This window comes from Perna viridis, chromosome 1, assembly GCF_037379345.1.
Source record: "Perna viridis isolate PV_CMFRI_1.1 ecotype Kerala chromosome 1, ASM3737934v1, whole genome shotgun sequence".
Lineage (NCBI taxonomy): Eukaryota > Metazoa > Mollusca > Bivalvia > Mytilida > Mytilidae > Perna > Perna viridis.
In genome coordinates, this window is record NC_142445.1 from 703979 (window position 1) to 721229 (window position 17251).

At 32.0% G+C, this 17251-nt stretch overlaps 1 protein-coding gene and 2 long non-coding RNA genes across 27 annotated transcripts in view; 1 reads left to right on the forward strand and 2 right to left on the reverse strand.

Annotated features, from left to right (window-relative positions):
* LOC148626763 (uncharacterized) overlaps positions 1–9571 on the reverse strand; it is a 29655-nt gene extending 20084 nt beyond the window's left edge. For 20 of the 24 annotated variants that reach the window (XR_015922586.1, XR_015922608.1, XR_015922575.1 and 17 more), the window contains exons 1-4: positions 3949–5095; positions 3595–3667; positions 2708–2840; positions 1816–2384 (exon numbers count right to left, since the gene is read on the reverse strand). This is a non-coding gene — a long non-coding RNA (uncharacterized LOC148626763). The other 4 variants (XR_015922543.1, XR_015922548.1, XR_015922604.1 and 1 more) reach the window with 4 other exon arrangements.
* Positions 9572–10858: 1287 nt separating this feature from the next.
* Positions 10859–13094, forward strand: LOC148626764 (uncharacterized). The gene is made up of 2 exons (XR_015923346.1): positions 10859–11406; positions 12386–13094. It is a non-coding gene; the product is annotated as an uncharacterized LOC148626764 (long non-coding RNA).
* The window catches only part of LOC148626765 (interferon-related developmental regulator 2-like), a 28480-nt gene continuing 23870 nt past the window's right edge, over positions 12642–17251 (reverse strand). For both annotated transcript variants that reach the window (XM_088586079.1, XM_088586071.1), the window contains one exon: positions 12642–16632. In XM_088586079.1, coding sequence (XP_088442205.1) covers positions 16540–16632 — 93 coding nt within the window. In that variant the 3' untranslated portion in view covers positions 12642–16539. The remainder of the gene's footprint in view (positions 16633–17251) is intronic.

A 17251-nucleotide genomic window follows, 5' to 3' on the forward strand; every position in this document is an offset into this window, starting at 1 on the left:
TTTCTTGCCGCATTAGAATCTGTCCATTTGAACCACTAAAAAAAGTCCACTAAAAAACTGGCTGATGACTTTTGTGACATTTCATGAATATATGATACAGTCAATCATTCAGTCAGCAGACTGATTTCATTTTGTCCAAAATATTTAGTTACTTACATATGTTGCTAAAAGAAAAAGTAACATTTATCTCAATAAAAGAAAATGAATGTATGAAAATGTTCTCTGATATTGTGTGCATGTAAGTAACATATAACACATGTAATTTTAAAAAGCATTAGTAAATGATGCGTGTTGATCCCTGTTGATCCCCACTTCTCCATAGTGTCTCTCTGAAAGAGAAGTCACTTCTCCCTGTTTTTCTCAAGTAGCCTGAGCCCTACTAAAGTATTGGCGCTATATAAAAGTTGTATATAATAATAATTAAAGGTATACAGCTAAATCTTTCTCATTCACATCCATGTTGAAAAAAGATAAGTTCACTGGTCAGAACTGCCTCATGATTTTACAACACCATTACCAAAGTAAGTTTGTAGACCAAAAGAGGGGAAAAGTTCAGAGCATTAAGACACGCATTTTTGGGGTTCACAAATTTACCAATAGAAAGGGATAAGTAAATTGAGGTAAAAACAAATGGGGAAAATAAAAATAAGTGTTTTACGTGATTAATTCTAAAAATTTTTCTGACATAAACAAAAAGTATTACTCTGCTGTATTTAGAGTTTACAGAGTTTCGATATTACAGATATTCAAAACCCCCTCCTGTTACAAACAATCAATATGGCATTAGTACTTTGAAATTAGTCATGTGTCTTTCCAACACCATATGCCCCGTGCAGGTCTGGGTGTCAAAAGAATAGGCCTGCAGGCGCGCTAAGCTTGTCGTAAAAGGCGACTAAATAGTTCTCAGAACCCTGGCCGGGGGCTAAGGCACTCTGCTCACAGAGCAACTGGGATGTGTGCCCCAGGTGGTGGAATGGGGTACCCCTGGCGTGTTACATGCTGGGGTTGTCAGGCTATAATACAGAAAACCTGACCGCAAACCATAGTGGTGCACCGTGTTGGGAAAGATGACACGTCCTCACACGTTAAAAAAACCCTACTGTGGTATTCTCCCGGAGTAGGAACTATAGGGCTCCGCCACAGGAGGCTAAATTGCCTGACCCTACCCACCTCTCCCTATTTCCAGTGGCAATCAAAATTTCTTGACCCCATTATCCTTGTGTCCCATCCCATTTTTCATTTCATCATCATTTCATGTTCATTTTATCATACACTTCATGTTCATTGCCTGAATATAGCTGAAATATTGCTACTCGGGCGTTAAACCCCAAAAAACAAACAAACAATCCAACACCATATTGATTATTACAGACTTTCATCGGTTAGTTGGAAAGTTTTGTAATATGCATAAAAAACAACTTTTTTGATAAAAAGAAAAAAAAATGCATTTTATAGAGGTTTTCAGATATACACACCTGCTTTTCAGAATAGAGACTAAAAATAAAGGTTTTTGGTTTTTCGAGGTACCGCATCATATGGGGCATATTTTTATTTGTGGTTGATTTCACATGGTGATCAAAAACATATGCAAAGACCATTAAAAAATTCAAAAATATTATATTGTTAGATTTTGGATCTGGAAATTTACTTGCTAAGCATATAGCGTTTGTTGTTTGCAGTTTTGTGAGTTCTTGCCAAAACACAACTGAAATCTTATCTCAAATAATTCAGCACCCTCTATCAGTCAAAGTCCTATTAGATTTTTGCTATATATTTTTTATCAACTTAATTGAATGTACTTGTATCATTACTTACCTATTCCCTACTTGCGGAGCTCGGGATGCAGCCATATTTTATCCTGTTTTTGCAGACTTAACTCCCATAAGAGCAGGTGTAATTTTGAAGTCTCTCTAATCGATGTTCAGATTCGGGTACAGAAAAAAGAAGTAACTCGAATGAAAATGGAATCCCCAGCAGACTAACACAACGGTTTTTCTAAAATTTACAGGGTGTTTCATTTTGTTCGTAGGTCACATAAGGATGATTTTCATTTGTATCCCGGGTAAAGAAAATTTATGGCAGGGTCAGTAGAACGAGAAATTCCTTTTTGACTTTCGAGATTTTCTAAATATCGTCGATATCGGATGGAAAACCTTACATGTTCCAAATAGACACCTGCTCCAAAGTGAGATAAATGTTGACAAAATGTTGGTCCACAAGTCGGGAATAATTTTCACCTCATTGTCCAAATATCTCCGCTTTATGGATTGATGTTCAGACAATTTCTTAACAGGCAAATTAAACTGTTCGCAAATACTGTCCAAATGTCTGAGTATTGTCTTGAAAGAAGTCCACATAACAGCACGGTTAAAAGTTTTATACACCTGAAAAAGGTTTATCATTTTGATTTCATTCAAACATGTATGTTTTCATGTAAACCAAAAAAAAATAAAGCATCTTTTTGGCATAGAAAATCATACAGTAAATATGGAAAGCTAATACAGTCTATACCAATGTGTGTACACCTATATATACATAAAAAAAGCTTTCTGTGTTGTAAATAATATACAGGTCCATGTACAACGTACTCATAATACAATTTATTTCACACATGTACAAAAAAATGTAATTTGTAGTTTCATACCCTCTTCACTGAAATTTAAAAATTAAAATATAAACCAAAAAAAAACAATACTTGATAATGTACCTTTGTACAAACATGACCTCTGAACATTATGACACTATTGATAGCCTGCAGTGTACCCATCTGTACATTTCTGTTGAACAACAGTATGCCCATGCTTGAAATTACTGTGGGTAGCTGCTTGATTTGTCAGGCCCTGCAATAACATTACAGAAATCCATTGCTAATGGACATGTTGCTACTACAGTCCTTTATCAATGAAATATATATTATATTGATTCAATAAACAGTCAGTGAAGTCTCTTTAGCAAACTTCTATCATTCTTGAAAGACTATTCTTCATATTCTTTCAAGAATGACGATATGTTGTCCTACAAGTATTTGTGAAAGATTTTATTATATAAATCGATTAGTTTTTATTTAGTTTTACTTTTAATCATCGGTTTTTATAGTAACTCTAACATAAAATAAACATTGCCGCATATTGCTGTTTTTAATTAACGCCCTGTTTTTAGATATCGTCAGGTTTAACTCGGAATGATTTGACACGAAAGGACAAAAGGTCGCGAAAGTAAATATTGACAAAAATAAACAATAGTGACATTGTCGTAACTTTGTAATTATATTTCACACAGAATGTAAACACAACAACGTACTGTAGCAGTGTAGGTCATTGAAACATTTAAACTGTACTATATAGCCTGAGGCTGATTTTACTAGCCCCGGGCTTCGGGCTAGTGGCTAACGTCGAGGACTGCTACTAGTTGTCGACCATGAAAATTTGGCAGTATTTTTGGTATGCAGCACACAGACTTTAAGTTCACATATATACCGAGAATCTTTTGACTATTTTTTTTTTTTTTATAATTGGTTTAAATCTTTTTTCAAGTAATCAATCTGAAGAAGGTAGTTTAAGGCTGTTTTGTACTGTTTTAACACAAGTGCCCTACATGCTAATTTACTGTCCCCTTTTAGATTAGTCTGTCTTGAACTTCCTTTGAATCCTCTATGAACCTGAATTTGCTGAAAATACATACATATATAACTGCAAATGTATTAAATATATATTGTCTAAGTACACTTTAAATACATTTGTATGTGTGTTCATTCTTAATGTTAAGTAAAGATGAACATTGTACATGCACATGTAAGTGTAATAAATAATGTTTATATTTATATTTTAAATTTTCTGGAAACTTTTATTACTTACAGATTTACATGAATAACTTTAGAATAAACCAAATGCAGAAATTCATCCATTTAAAAATGTGTAATTATCAGATACACATGTATTTTCTACTAACCTTAACCTTTGGTCCTGGACTACGAGTTGCTGGAGGTTTTCTTGCTGGTGTTTTTTTTTTTTTTTTTGTAAATTTTAATCTTCTCCAGTTTGACTTAGGTGTAATGCCATTATGGGAGCTGGTCTCTTCTTTCTCATGGGAGTACACCCTGATTTCATTGGTGAGACAGTTTCTCTCTGATGTCTGGTTCTGGCAGTAACTGCCTCTTAAAACTTATGAAACCAACTGAAACCCTGTTCAATGTACTCAGATTGTCGTGTTGTTTACTTCTACTCACGCTACTTGCCCCCAGTATAATGTTGAAGCATTTGTTGCAAACAAAACAATCATAATCAAGATTGTCAACATAAGCACGTAACATCGTAACTTCGTAAGAAAACGACAAAATGTTTATAATATCAGTGAAGTTTTCCAACGTTCCGTCTACCTTCCTTGACACAGAATGCACATATTTACAAATTAACGTGTTTACAAATGTAGCTCCTCCTCTTTTTCGCACCAAGTTAGCTGTAAACAAACAAGTGACCCAATTAGCTGTTCGACTATATTACTGTCTGTTGACACATTCTGCTTGGCTGTGCATTCACACGTTAATGGAGCAATCGGAGATCGGCAGATACTCCGGCGGAATATAACGACTGGTATTATTGGTCCCAGTATTGTATTAATATTCCCATAGATTTCTATAGTGAAGTGAATATTTTTAGGATTTAAAAAAAATATATGTAAATTGATTCAATAAAACTTTCACTTATGTAGCATTTCTAAGGACATGTCACAAAATAATTTCCCGAAAAAAAAGTAGGGTTAGTCCACGAAGATCGGACGGAAAAGTAGTCTTGAACTATAAATAGCCATTTTCTCTACTATTACTTTCGTTTTGCACTCATCAAACCAACTTTTTCAGTGGAACATTTTTACGTGAAAATGTTAAATTTTCTTAACAAAAAGTTTGTCACTTATAGTGATATGTTTGCTCTAGTCATTGTTCTTATCTTTTGACAAATTATTAGTTTGAAGAAAGGTCAAAAGAAAACGCTATATCTTAATAGCCTCCATGTTTTAAAGTACACCCGCTCAGGGATATGCAATGCAATACTGGTACATGTTGCAATTATGGTAGATATCCTCGTGCGAGTGTATTGCTAGTAGCTAATACCTGGAACGTAGTCCCGGGAACCAGGATACTATTCGGGTTACTGAAATTTACCATTTTTGTATCATGTGATTCATCACGTGTCCATTTTATATCTCAAGACCAAAAAATATTATCCCAAAAAACGCGCTAAAACGGCCAAAATAAAACCTAAAGACCAAAAAAAATGTACAATGAACAACGCACCATAAAGTTCTAAGTTATAGCTAAAGACTAATTAAAATATTTGACCGGAAAGCACCAAAACGTTCGTAGGTCTTACTAAGAACGCCACTACAAATACAGTGAGCAACGCACAGTAATGCAATGGAATGTTTCTTTAAAATACCCCTTTAAATGTCCTTTACTCTACTAGATAGTATATATTAAAGTATCATACTCTACATTGTCATCCAACGAATCATAGAAAATAGAGAAAAGGACAAATATTGATAGATCACAGCAAAATCTTTGTTTACAATTGCTTTCCCGTTTATTGTTCTAGTGACAATGAACTGCGTTTAACTATATGCAAAACAACAAATAAATGGAATAAAATTCCCTTTTTCAATGCTTGCATTGTTATTATCATAGACATACACAAAAAAATTACAAAATCAATTACATTTTCAATCTAGGAAAACTGAAACTATTACTACTAGTGATTTGACTAGTTTTTCTGTATATGCGTGCTTTTGAAACAAGGCAAAGACCATGCAAGGTTTACACAAAAATGATAATCAGACTCGTAACGCTTATGTCGAAAATATTGTAAAACAATTGGCTGTTTCAATGAATAATTTTGATTTGTCAAAAATGAAAAATGTTTAAGTAAAACGGTGTTTGATGTATTGGGAAGATCAAGATAATGCTATCGTTACAATGGAAAATTGCGTAGTTAACATAAATTCAAAAACATACTTTCAAAAAACAGTCTCACCAACATTCAGTCAAAGATTTTAATGATAGAAATGTCTTGTTCAACTTAGAATTAGTGCTCATAAATTGGCAATCGAGCATGGGCGCTACAAAAAAAATACAGATAAAGAAAAGAGGTTGCGCAAACAATCTTCTTAAAAAGTTGAAGAAAATTGAAATTCATTTCCTCACAGAAAGTCCATTATATCACAGACTTAGATATAACATTTTAAATGTTTCCCAGACGATTTGTATAAATTTTGAATATTTTGATTTAAAAAATAAATTCATTTGGTAACTTTCATGTGAAAATAGCAGATTTTTCTCATAAAAGTTTTGAAATGGGGACAACTTTGTGTTAAACGACTATGTATGTTTTAATATGTGTAATAGTCCTTATTCTTCATTAATATTTATTTGCTATGCTATACATATATCTGTGGTGTAATCCTGGTTTGCCTACTTCTAATTACCCCAATCATCAACCTGTTATATAAACAAAAAGATAAAGGGTTCACTGACCATGAAGATGTATAGTCTGCACTATCTGCAGAATTGATCAAATTAATCCTGCAAAGGTCGTCAGTTATTTATTTAATTTTACACAAACTTGTCAGATGAAACTTTTTTCAAATCTGGGGATGCTTTGCCTTAAAATTCTTCTAGAAACACAGGTTTGTCTGTAGTCAGAGGGAAATAAGTGGTGAAATTGAGACCATATTTGTCGAAAGGTAATGATGAACCATAAGAGGACGAAATTGATTGAGTCCAATAACTATCAGCCGCTATTATAAGGCATGGAATTATGAATTCCCAACACCCAAAATTTACAACAGAGGTGTTAATGAAAACTTTCTACGTTAATAAGTTCAATCTTAACCCTAATTCTTTTCATAATTGAAACTAATTATGAGCACAATACACAAAATCGGGGGAATAGGGCTATGCTGAAAGCATACCCGAATTATGTGGTACTAACAAGATCTTTCTGTATATAACAACTTTATAAGGAATACAAGAAATATAAGTTTATTTTTCCAGTCATGTGCCGTCAAGGGGGATCAACATGACAAACATAAAAGTTATAAAAGTATATATTGATTTTCTATACTCAAGATAAATAAGAGGGTAATAACGGTACCAGAAGTGTACTCATATTCTATATAAAACTATATATGTAAAATTGATGACTATCATTAGACATTTAAGTTATACCAGACTCCATCAAATAGTTGCCAAATTTTGAAAGGATTTCAAAATTGTCCAAAAGAGTATATTGAAAAGGGAAAGTTTGAGAAATTTCTTGTTAGTTTAAATGATGCTCTCTCATTTTCATAATAGGGACGGGAGTAAAAGAAATGGAGTTCATCTTCAATTTTATTAAGGCTACAATTTCTCTAATTAAGGAAGTGAAAGGCTTTGTATGCCTTCCCGTTTCTATCTTTAGTTCGTGAGAACTAATCCGAAATTGTGTTACATGTTTTCTTATTCTACCATCATTAATAGTGTCAATATATTTCTCAAAATAAAAATAATTTTTAAGTTTGAGATATGTTCTCATTTTTCTTCCTAATCAACAAGTTTAAGCCTGGTTTTATTCCAAACATCAAGATATAGATTTCTAAGATCAAATTTGAGGATTCCTTTTAAGCTACTTTTCGAAAAAGATTTATAATTTAGACCTTCAGGAGACTGTACCATTTTAAAGACATTCACCATAGCTGAGTACCAGGAATATATTCCAGCATCATACAATTTTTGGAATTAATAAATGAGTCTTATAAGACCCCATTAGGTAGATTTACGAAGTATTATATTGAAGCTTTAATATTATCCAGGATTATAGGAAATTTCCGAATTTCAGAAATTTATGTAAAAACTATAGCTTTTTCGGTGAACTATGTAAGGGATACTGTTTTCAATAAATTGCATCTCCATTTTTGCCTCGGGAGAAAAATTTGACATTTTTGTAAAATTACAGAAATGTATTGAATTGAAGGAAGGATGCAAGTAACAATCCCAGATATCAGCACCATAATGTAATTCTGTGATCAAATACGTTGAGTGAGGGCTTCACCCCAGGATCAAGAGAGAGAGAAAGTCAACTTTAAGCTTAGGTATCGCTTTAAGGACTTTCCTTTTAAGTTCATATCTTGCCTCTTTAAAATACCCAGAGAGTGTAAAAGTTATGCTTAAATATGTATATGCCTTTGAACAATCCAAGTTAGAGTGACCGAAAGTAAATTTCTCTTCAAGAAACTGACCAATCTTATTAAATTTTGGAAATTTTAACATAGATGCCAAATTCTTACAAAATAATTCAAGCATGTCAATTTTCTTTTGGAAGCCATTATGGGGAGAAGATAGCAGAACCAAATCATCTGCATAGAGAAGGCATTCAAACCTTATATATATATATATATATATATATATATATATATATATATATATATATATATATATATATATATATAAGATACTCAAGATTTGCAGCCAATCACTGAGCCACCAAAAATTAACAGCAGGATCGGTTTGTAGAGAGCATGATCAACAATACTATCACGCTTAAAACATAAGCACCCGTGAATTTCAGGGGAGTTGATCTTTGGAAGTTGACCAATCAAAGTTAAGATATCTTAAGGCGACTATATTGTTTTATCTAACATATACAAATTTGGATTGTTTCTAGCCGCTCTCGAAAATACCATTTCTATCAAGTTTGGTTTAAATCAGCGAAAGGGTTTTTATATAGTTGAACAACTGAAAGTTTACAAACGAATGACGCAAAGTGATGACATAAGCCCTCTTACGTTTTGGTCAAGGTGTGCTAACATTTATCAGGAATTCAAAACGTTTTTTTTAAATTCTTGTTTATACTTTTAAAGAAGAGAAGTTATAAAAGGCTGCCCTAAGGCACACATTATGCCTGATACTCCTATATTTTAAATTTACAACTTCAAAACCTCTTTTACGGACAGAAGCTTCCTAACTATACTCGGCGTCACATAAATAACATACTGTTAAAATTTGAATAAAAATATTTTCTACGACTTTATTGACACCTACCTCGTTTAAATTGTCTTAAATTACTTGCTCATTCGTTTAGCCAAACGGCTTCTCCCAAAACATTGAATCGTTAAATTCCGGTCAGCTTTTAATTCTCGGTGCCAATATTTACATTGTAAAAGTCGGCCATGTTTACAGTGATCGAGTTGCTAGGAGATGGCACGAGACCGCAATTAATTTTCAAGTGCATTTCAATATACACATTTGAGCAGATTAAAAAAAAATTCCGCAAACTGAATGAAACTTCTCTGGCCTAAAGATATGTACAAGCAGGATTTTATATATAAATTGTAGAAAATTTTACCATCATTTTCTGAAATTAATACATATAATTCGGAGATGGGGTAAACATGACAAATGAACTGAGTTAAAAGTCCTAAATTTTAACCTTCTTCCACTGAACCAAATCACAACTTTTAGTCAGAATTGATTAATGAAAAAAAAATCCCATGTAACTTTAACCTATTTTCTACCAATTAGAGGCAAAACTTCAGCAAATAAGTTTCCAGTAAAAATATGAAAAAATATGGAAGGTACCTACTACCAAAGTTGGAACTATATTCGTATACACTGAAAACCAAGGGGAATTAATTGTGTTCTCGTACCAGATGTTGTTTACGTTTAAATGGTTTGTCCAAAAACCGAAGAACCCAGAATGCATTTCGGCGTTATTTCGGATAACTCGGATTTATTTTACGCGAACAACGTACAATGGTCTCACTAACCACTTCCGGGTCAAATGGCCACCCCCCCCCCCGTAGTACCAAAAACACACTGAACCTAGACATATGCATTGTAAGTGCATTATTTGTGTGTATTATGATTAAAAGTAGTCAAAATAAAGCTGAGAATGTGTACTTTAAAATCATATATGTTATAACTACAAAAGTGTATGAATATTGTTTACAAGTGTGAGTAATTTGCCTCCATGCTGTCAGTTAGCAGAACAGGTAAAAATGTGGATTTTCAGTATTATTTATTCAAGTAAATTTTGTGAAGAATTTCTACTATGATCGTACCATTAGCATAATGATTTTGGAAGCCTTATTTTCCAAGCTTCGCAACGGTATGCAGCTTTAAGATGTCATTTGTCCTGGGAATTCACAGTGAGACTTTGAAAATTACTTTTTTAACATGTAAAGTAATGGAAACGTTAGAAGTGGTTAGTGAGACCATAAATTAAATTATGGCATATTTCAGAGAAATGCATAATTTAAGGAAAATTGCCTTTCCTGATCATTATTTCCATTTTCCCATAAAATCAGTATAGTGATATTGGTAATCTGGCTATATTTTAAGAGGTGCATTGTGCAAGGTATTTTAAAAAACAACATAGCAACAAGATTTTTATCAGTAACAGTGACTCATAATTTGACGTCATCCATGAAATACACAACGTCACTGCTTGGGATATTCAAAGTACTCAAATAGTCACACAGCACAGACTAAGAATCACACAGTAATGAAATAGGTATGATATAAATTGTTGAAATCTGTTCTTTTTTCATAATGACAATTGATGTTTACTATTACAACTTCTTGAATTATCATAGGTATCAATTTGGTGTGACAAGTTAGTTAAAATTGTAATTTTTTAGTAATTTAGGGAAAATATCACTGAGGGGCATGATATAAAAATGACCATTTCTTTGTAGTCCTATGTCTGATTTTGATAGTTTTGGTCTTATTAGACTCACAATACCACAAGCTTTCATAAAATGTAAAAAAAGAAAAACATAAAAACTCATAAAATGTTTTTAAGGTCTCACTAACCACTTCCGGGTCAAATGGCCACCCCCCCCCCACCCCCCTATGTAGTACCAAAAACACACTGAACCTAGACATATGCATTGTAAGTGCATTATTTGTGTGTATTATGATTAAAAGTAGTCAAAATAAAGCTGAGAATGTGTACTTTAAAATCATATATGTAATTAACTACAAAAGTGTATGAATATTGTTTACATGTGTGAGTAATTTGCCTCCATGCTGTCAGTTAGCAGAACAGGTAAAAATGTGGATTTTCAGTATTATTTATTCAAGTAAATTTTGTGAAAAATTTCTACTATGATCGTACCATTAGCATAATGATTTTGGAAGCCTTATTTTCCAAGCTTCGCAACGGTATGCAGCTTTAAGATTTCATTTGTCCTGGGAATTCACAGTGAGACTTTGAAAATTACTTTTTTAACATGTAAAGTAATGGAAACGTTAGAAGTGGTTAGTGAGACCAATACCGAGAAGTTGATCAAGCAGACGATTGTCACCGGAGTTCGACGGGATAAACAAATCGTCCCGTAGAAACCAACATGGCGGATATTAGTATTAGGATTTTCCCCGTAAGGATTTGTTACGCATGATTTAAGCTAATAAGCGACTTGTTTAGGGAGAAGCCGATTGGCTAAACGAATGAGCAAGTCATTTAAGACAATTTAAACCACGGTAGGTGTCAATTAAGTCGTAGAAAATATTTTTATTCAAATTTTAACAGTATGTTATTTATGTGACGCCGAGTATAAAAGTGTAGTATAAATAACTCCAATAAAAGCATATGGATATTTATGATATTGTTCCACAATATTCTATGTCAGTATGGTATATATTGATTTTGGGGGTTTTAACTTTACACTTTAAACCTGCTTCTCTTCTGATTTCATTTTATACTCGGCGTCACACAAATAACATACCGTTAAAATTTGAATGAAAATATTTTCTACTTTATTGACACCTACCGTCGTTTAAATTGTCTTAAATGACTTGCTCATTCAACTAGGATTATTCAGAGATAATACAACATCTATAAAACGGAAACCAAGCTTTAAGGAATGGGCTATTGGCTTCTCTTTTTTTCATCTGTAGCAGATCATTTGACTGCCGTAAGTCAGATCTTAAGGAGTTTTGAAAGGGGTCAAGTCGTGCATTTGGCATTGGGCAGACCCAGCAATATATCTTTGTGAAGTTTCTGTATGCTATAAACAATAGGGAGAGTCATATTAACTTAACCTATAGATATACTATAGGATGTTCGCACATATTTTCTTTGGGTATATTAGCAGCGAGTATGTTAGATTGCCAAGTGAACTGTTAATATCCATTTCCTTTATCAAATAGTCAATGTAGTGTCTATTGCACAAAAATATTATGCTGTTAGCAGCATTGTCTATGAAGAATTTGTCCACTAGACCTGTGGGTTGTTAAAAATAGTTGGTTTTTGAACCAATTTGTGTTCTAAGGCATCAAATTCAGAAGAGTATTAAGGCTTAATGAAAGTTATCCAATTAGAAGGGGTAATCAAACTTGTCTTGTTTTCTTTTCTAGCCCATTTCCTTGCACATGTCTTACTTGGATCCATGGAAGTTCTGATGTTATATTTCCAGTTGATGTACTAGGGTTCACAGTATTTAGGACCTCTTGCGAAGTAGAACTGACAGAAAGACAGGCACATCAAAAATGTTATATCCTCTCCATTGCTGAATGGGGTATATAAAATATCAAAATCCACCGAAGAGTTTTGGAGTTGTTTACAGTGGTAAACCATAATATTTTCATCAAGACAGGCTTAAAAAATAATATGTTAAGAAAAGGAGTCTTTAATGAACTGACTGACTGCATTTAAAATGCACAAAGTGTACAAAAATACTTTTTTCATGCAGAAGTTATTGCCTGCATCCAGTTTATCATAGAATTCTGTTATTCCTGACCAAATGGTACCTTTTTTATTTAAGCAATATCATTTTCGTTTATGTTCTAAATTCCATATTTTTGCAACAACAATCCAGTTTTAATTCAAGCAATAATTAGTTTAATAATAGTAGCAGAAAGTAACAAGAAAAACATATCAATAATCAAGGAGTGTAAATTAGTGTAATATAAAGTCCCTGCAATAATCAGGGAGTCTATATTAGTGTAATACAGCATTATACCACACAGCTAATCTACAGGGGCATGAATTCCTAAACAAAAACACCTTCATGCAGCTGTGTTTACACTAACAACATAGCTTTGATGACTATTTTGATGAAAACAATTAACCTTAATGTGAACTTAATAATCTGTACTTTTATGTATAATGAGGTAGGAATTCAACAATGAACACCTTCATTAGTTAAGAAGCATTTACAACATTTACAAGTAATTATAATTTTTAAGTTAACTTACTGGTACTTCATATTTTTGTTTTGAAAATAAAACAGAAAACAATTAACATTAAGGTCTGTTAATTAAATTTGGAGAAAAAATGCAAGTTTATTTGAACAAATCAAATGGAAACTAAACAATCAAGTCGTCAGAATACATTAAACAGTTTAAAGGAGCTAATCTTATCAACATGAAAAACCTTTCATTGGATTGTCTCCCTTAACCTTCAAATGAAGTCATGTTTAAAATCCATTGACCAGATCAGAAGTTGTACATCCATGAATGGACAATCAAAATGGATGAGGTAATTTCTATAAACATTGTTTATGGGGAAATATGATTTGATTAAATGCACAATAATTTACAATCATGTCAGCTTGAATAGCAGCAAAACAATTAATAAATGAACAATAAAATCAAATCATGGGGACTTCCCTTATATTGGTGGACTGAAGACTCAATCATGGGCCCTTCCATTATATTGGTGGACTGGAGACTTAATCATGGGCCCTTCCCTTATATTGGTGGACTGAAGACTTAATCATGGGGACTTCCCTTATATTGGTGGACTGAAGACCCAATCATGGGCCTTCCATTATATTGGTGGACTGAAGACTTAATTATCGGCCCTTCCCTTATATTGGTGGACTGGAGACTTAATTATGGGGACTTCCCTTATATTGGTGAACTTAATGTGAATATACACTTAAAAATGTCAGACATTAACAAGACCAAAAATAGGGAGAAAAAGGTAAAAGCTGAACTAAATATACAGAATAATCAACACAGGCATCATTTTTGTTACTTCATTCACTTAATATTGATTTTATTTTGTTCCTTAAAATACAATTTAGGAGATAATTTAATAATACAAATGTCAAATAATTTATCACTACATTCAAAACAATCATAAAAAAAAACATGAAAAAACAGAGATTGCATGAAGGTTTGCTTGTTAACTTAATAATAAGTTAAATACTTATTTGAAAACTGAATACATATTAATTTTTAGTGAAAAAGAAATGCAGCTTGTTGCAAAAGCACCACTCAACTGAAAAAAGTTAACAAAAATTCAAATATCTGCTTCAAAAAAATACAACCATTAGTACCTTTAAATGAAAAATATATACAACAAACAGGATAATCAATTCATAATCAACAAAAATACAATAACTTGTGTCTGAGAACACAAATATATTGGTGCTTCCATTCAGTCTTGTGTTTTAAACCTGTCATTAGATATTCAACATCACACTCAACTAATAGTTTTAAATCAAAACAAAATTCAAAATCATTTTTCACAAAATATTACATAAATCAATCAAATACACATGTAAATTACTTCTAAAGTAACTATGTAACTACACTGTTTCACTCAAAATGTGACAGTGATTGGGATTAGAGGGGTCATGCTTCATTTATCACATTCCAACTGGAAATGTCTCATTAAAACCAGAAATATCAACAAAAAGTTAATGGCCCATTGAAATTCTTAATTTCATAAAAAATGGTTTTCATTTCAATTCTCAAATTCAAATCCCAATCACTGTACGGTAGACACTTTTATGGAAGTATTTCATCAATGACAAATCCACCTTACAACTCTCCTTCAATACTGAATATATCTTCTAATCATAAGGAAACAAGCATTTCCTTAAGTATACAGGCAACAAAACTGTTTATATCCTGTGGAGAAGCACAATTTACAATTATCTTATAGGTAAACTAATTAAGCTATTTATTGTTACACACAGAACTTGATGACATTTTAAAAGAGTCAACTCAAAGCAAGGTTACATATCAACAAAATCTATAAGGCAACAGTTCTTTTAATTTATTAAATTTATCAGAAATGCAAATCTACTTTTTATATTTTAAATTAAAAACTTTTTTTTTTATTTTCAAAGATTTCATTATCTAAACTGACATAGTTTAGGAGTGGGATTCTAATCTGCTGTATGTACCTTCACGTCATTTATAAACAAATTCTCATTCTAAGACCAATAAATTAAATGTGCAATACTTAAACTATGTTAATTTCCTCTATTTTTTGTATAGTTAGTAGCTTAAAATAAAGGTGGTGAAAGTTAAGTTAAAATCAAAGTGGAAATCCTAGTTTTAAAACAGGGTTGGTCAAAAACGTGTACTGTTTAATTTATCATTGAACAATGTTTTGGTGTATCGAAGTGTGTAACAGAAGGCTTAGTGAAAAGTTAATATAGAAAAAAATACCTACAAAGTACAGGTAGAACTCAGGGACAGCAAATTGAGTAAACAGATTTCATGAAAATGAAAAAAAAAAAAAAAAAAAATTTTAAACATTTTTCTTTTTTTCATTTCAGAATTACACTGAGAGATTACATAACCTTTTTAAAAACTTTTAAATAAATTTAAATTGACTTATGATTTTTACACCTAAAAATACATTAAATTCTAGTAATTTGTCATTAATTTGAAGACAATGAAACTTTTTTTTTTCACTATGATTTCCCTTTAAAATTATCCAGGGATTTAAAAATTGCTTTAAATGTTTATAAAATTTCAATAATAATGGAGGGTGAAATGGTCCTCTGAAAAAAAAAAAGAAGACAACAAATTATGTTCTCAATTGTTTTATAAGCTCTCTTGCTTATTTCTACACAAAACATCATTGCTTTGATTTTCCCACTAATTATCTCCCCTTTATTTAACTACTTGTTAAGAATAAAAACAAACCCATAAGGTTATTAAACTCTTAAATCATTTACAGGAACTGTTTACATTCTTTTCAATTAAAGGTATTTTGATTTTATCACCTCTAATTAGTGTTAACTTGTTTCCCAAACTACCAAAACCCTTAAAAACTATTTTATTGAAGTATTGAAATTTATGCTGCCATTTCTTGTTTGATCTTCTCACTAACTTAAGTCTTTACTTTGTCAAGTTGTCAGACGTGGTCCGTAACTTTGTTTTCAAAAGTAGATGTTACAATTTTGCACTTGCCATTTTTTTGTAGTCAGTAGCAGTAAAAATAATAATTGGAAAACTGAAATTCCAATTTTATTTTTTTCTCCTCGCTGCAAAAATCAGGTCAGCAGATCCGTAAACCAAAAAATTAAAAAACTGTGGCCAAATTAAAATATATCAATGGAATGAAACCAATACGATTCTATTCTATAAATTAATTGGTTATTTACAATGAGATATAGCACTTCAAACAGTATTTTCATCATGTCCTATAAATGTCACACATGTACTAATACATTTTTTTGGTTTGTCCCAGTACTAATACAGTATTTTCATCACACACAACAAGAGACACACATTTAGGTTAGAGTTGCTGGATTATATGGCCATTAATCACCACCATTCATAACAACTGATCTTTTGTCTCTGTGTTTAGAACGAGCTTTTGTTCGAGCTTTAAACAGGGCAGCATTATAATGTGTCTGTAAAAGTACAAAAGAAATAATAAATATTATATTACATTTCTTTACTCTCAAGCCTTAACAACTCTCTAAAGGTTGTTGCTACCTTTGTTTTCCATCTTTTGGTGGTAGCCAGCACACTTTCCAATCACTATAATTCTGATTGCGCTTGATACTTTGTTCTTTTAGATACCTCATTACCACTTTTCATTGCTAAGTATAAAAATATAAAAAACTGGCTTATCAAGAAGACAAGAAGTGACAAATGTTGTCATGCTAGGTATACCCCATATTGTACAGGAAGTTGGTACTGGTTGAAATTGCTTATTTCAAATAATCTGTCCAGTGGAAGCTAGGATATTTGTGATGAAAATTTTCTCCATCATTACATACTGAAAAATAAAGTCCCAAAAAAACAAAAAGTTGATAATGGACAGCAACCATAATCATTCACAATTTTACTCCCATCTACATAGCTACATACATGCAAAGCCATACATTAATTTTAGGAATCAATCCACCAATTGGAAGACAAGATAAATACAGACGGCAAAGGGGGTTCCAATATCCCACCAAATAAGTGAATCTGAATAAATATATAAAATGTTGACTATGAATTTACTTATCTTTGTTCCTTTTT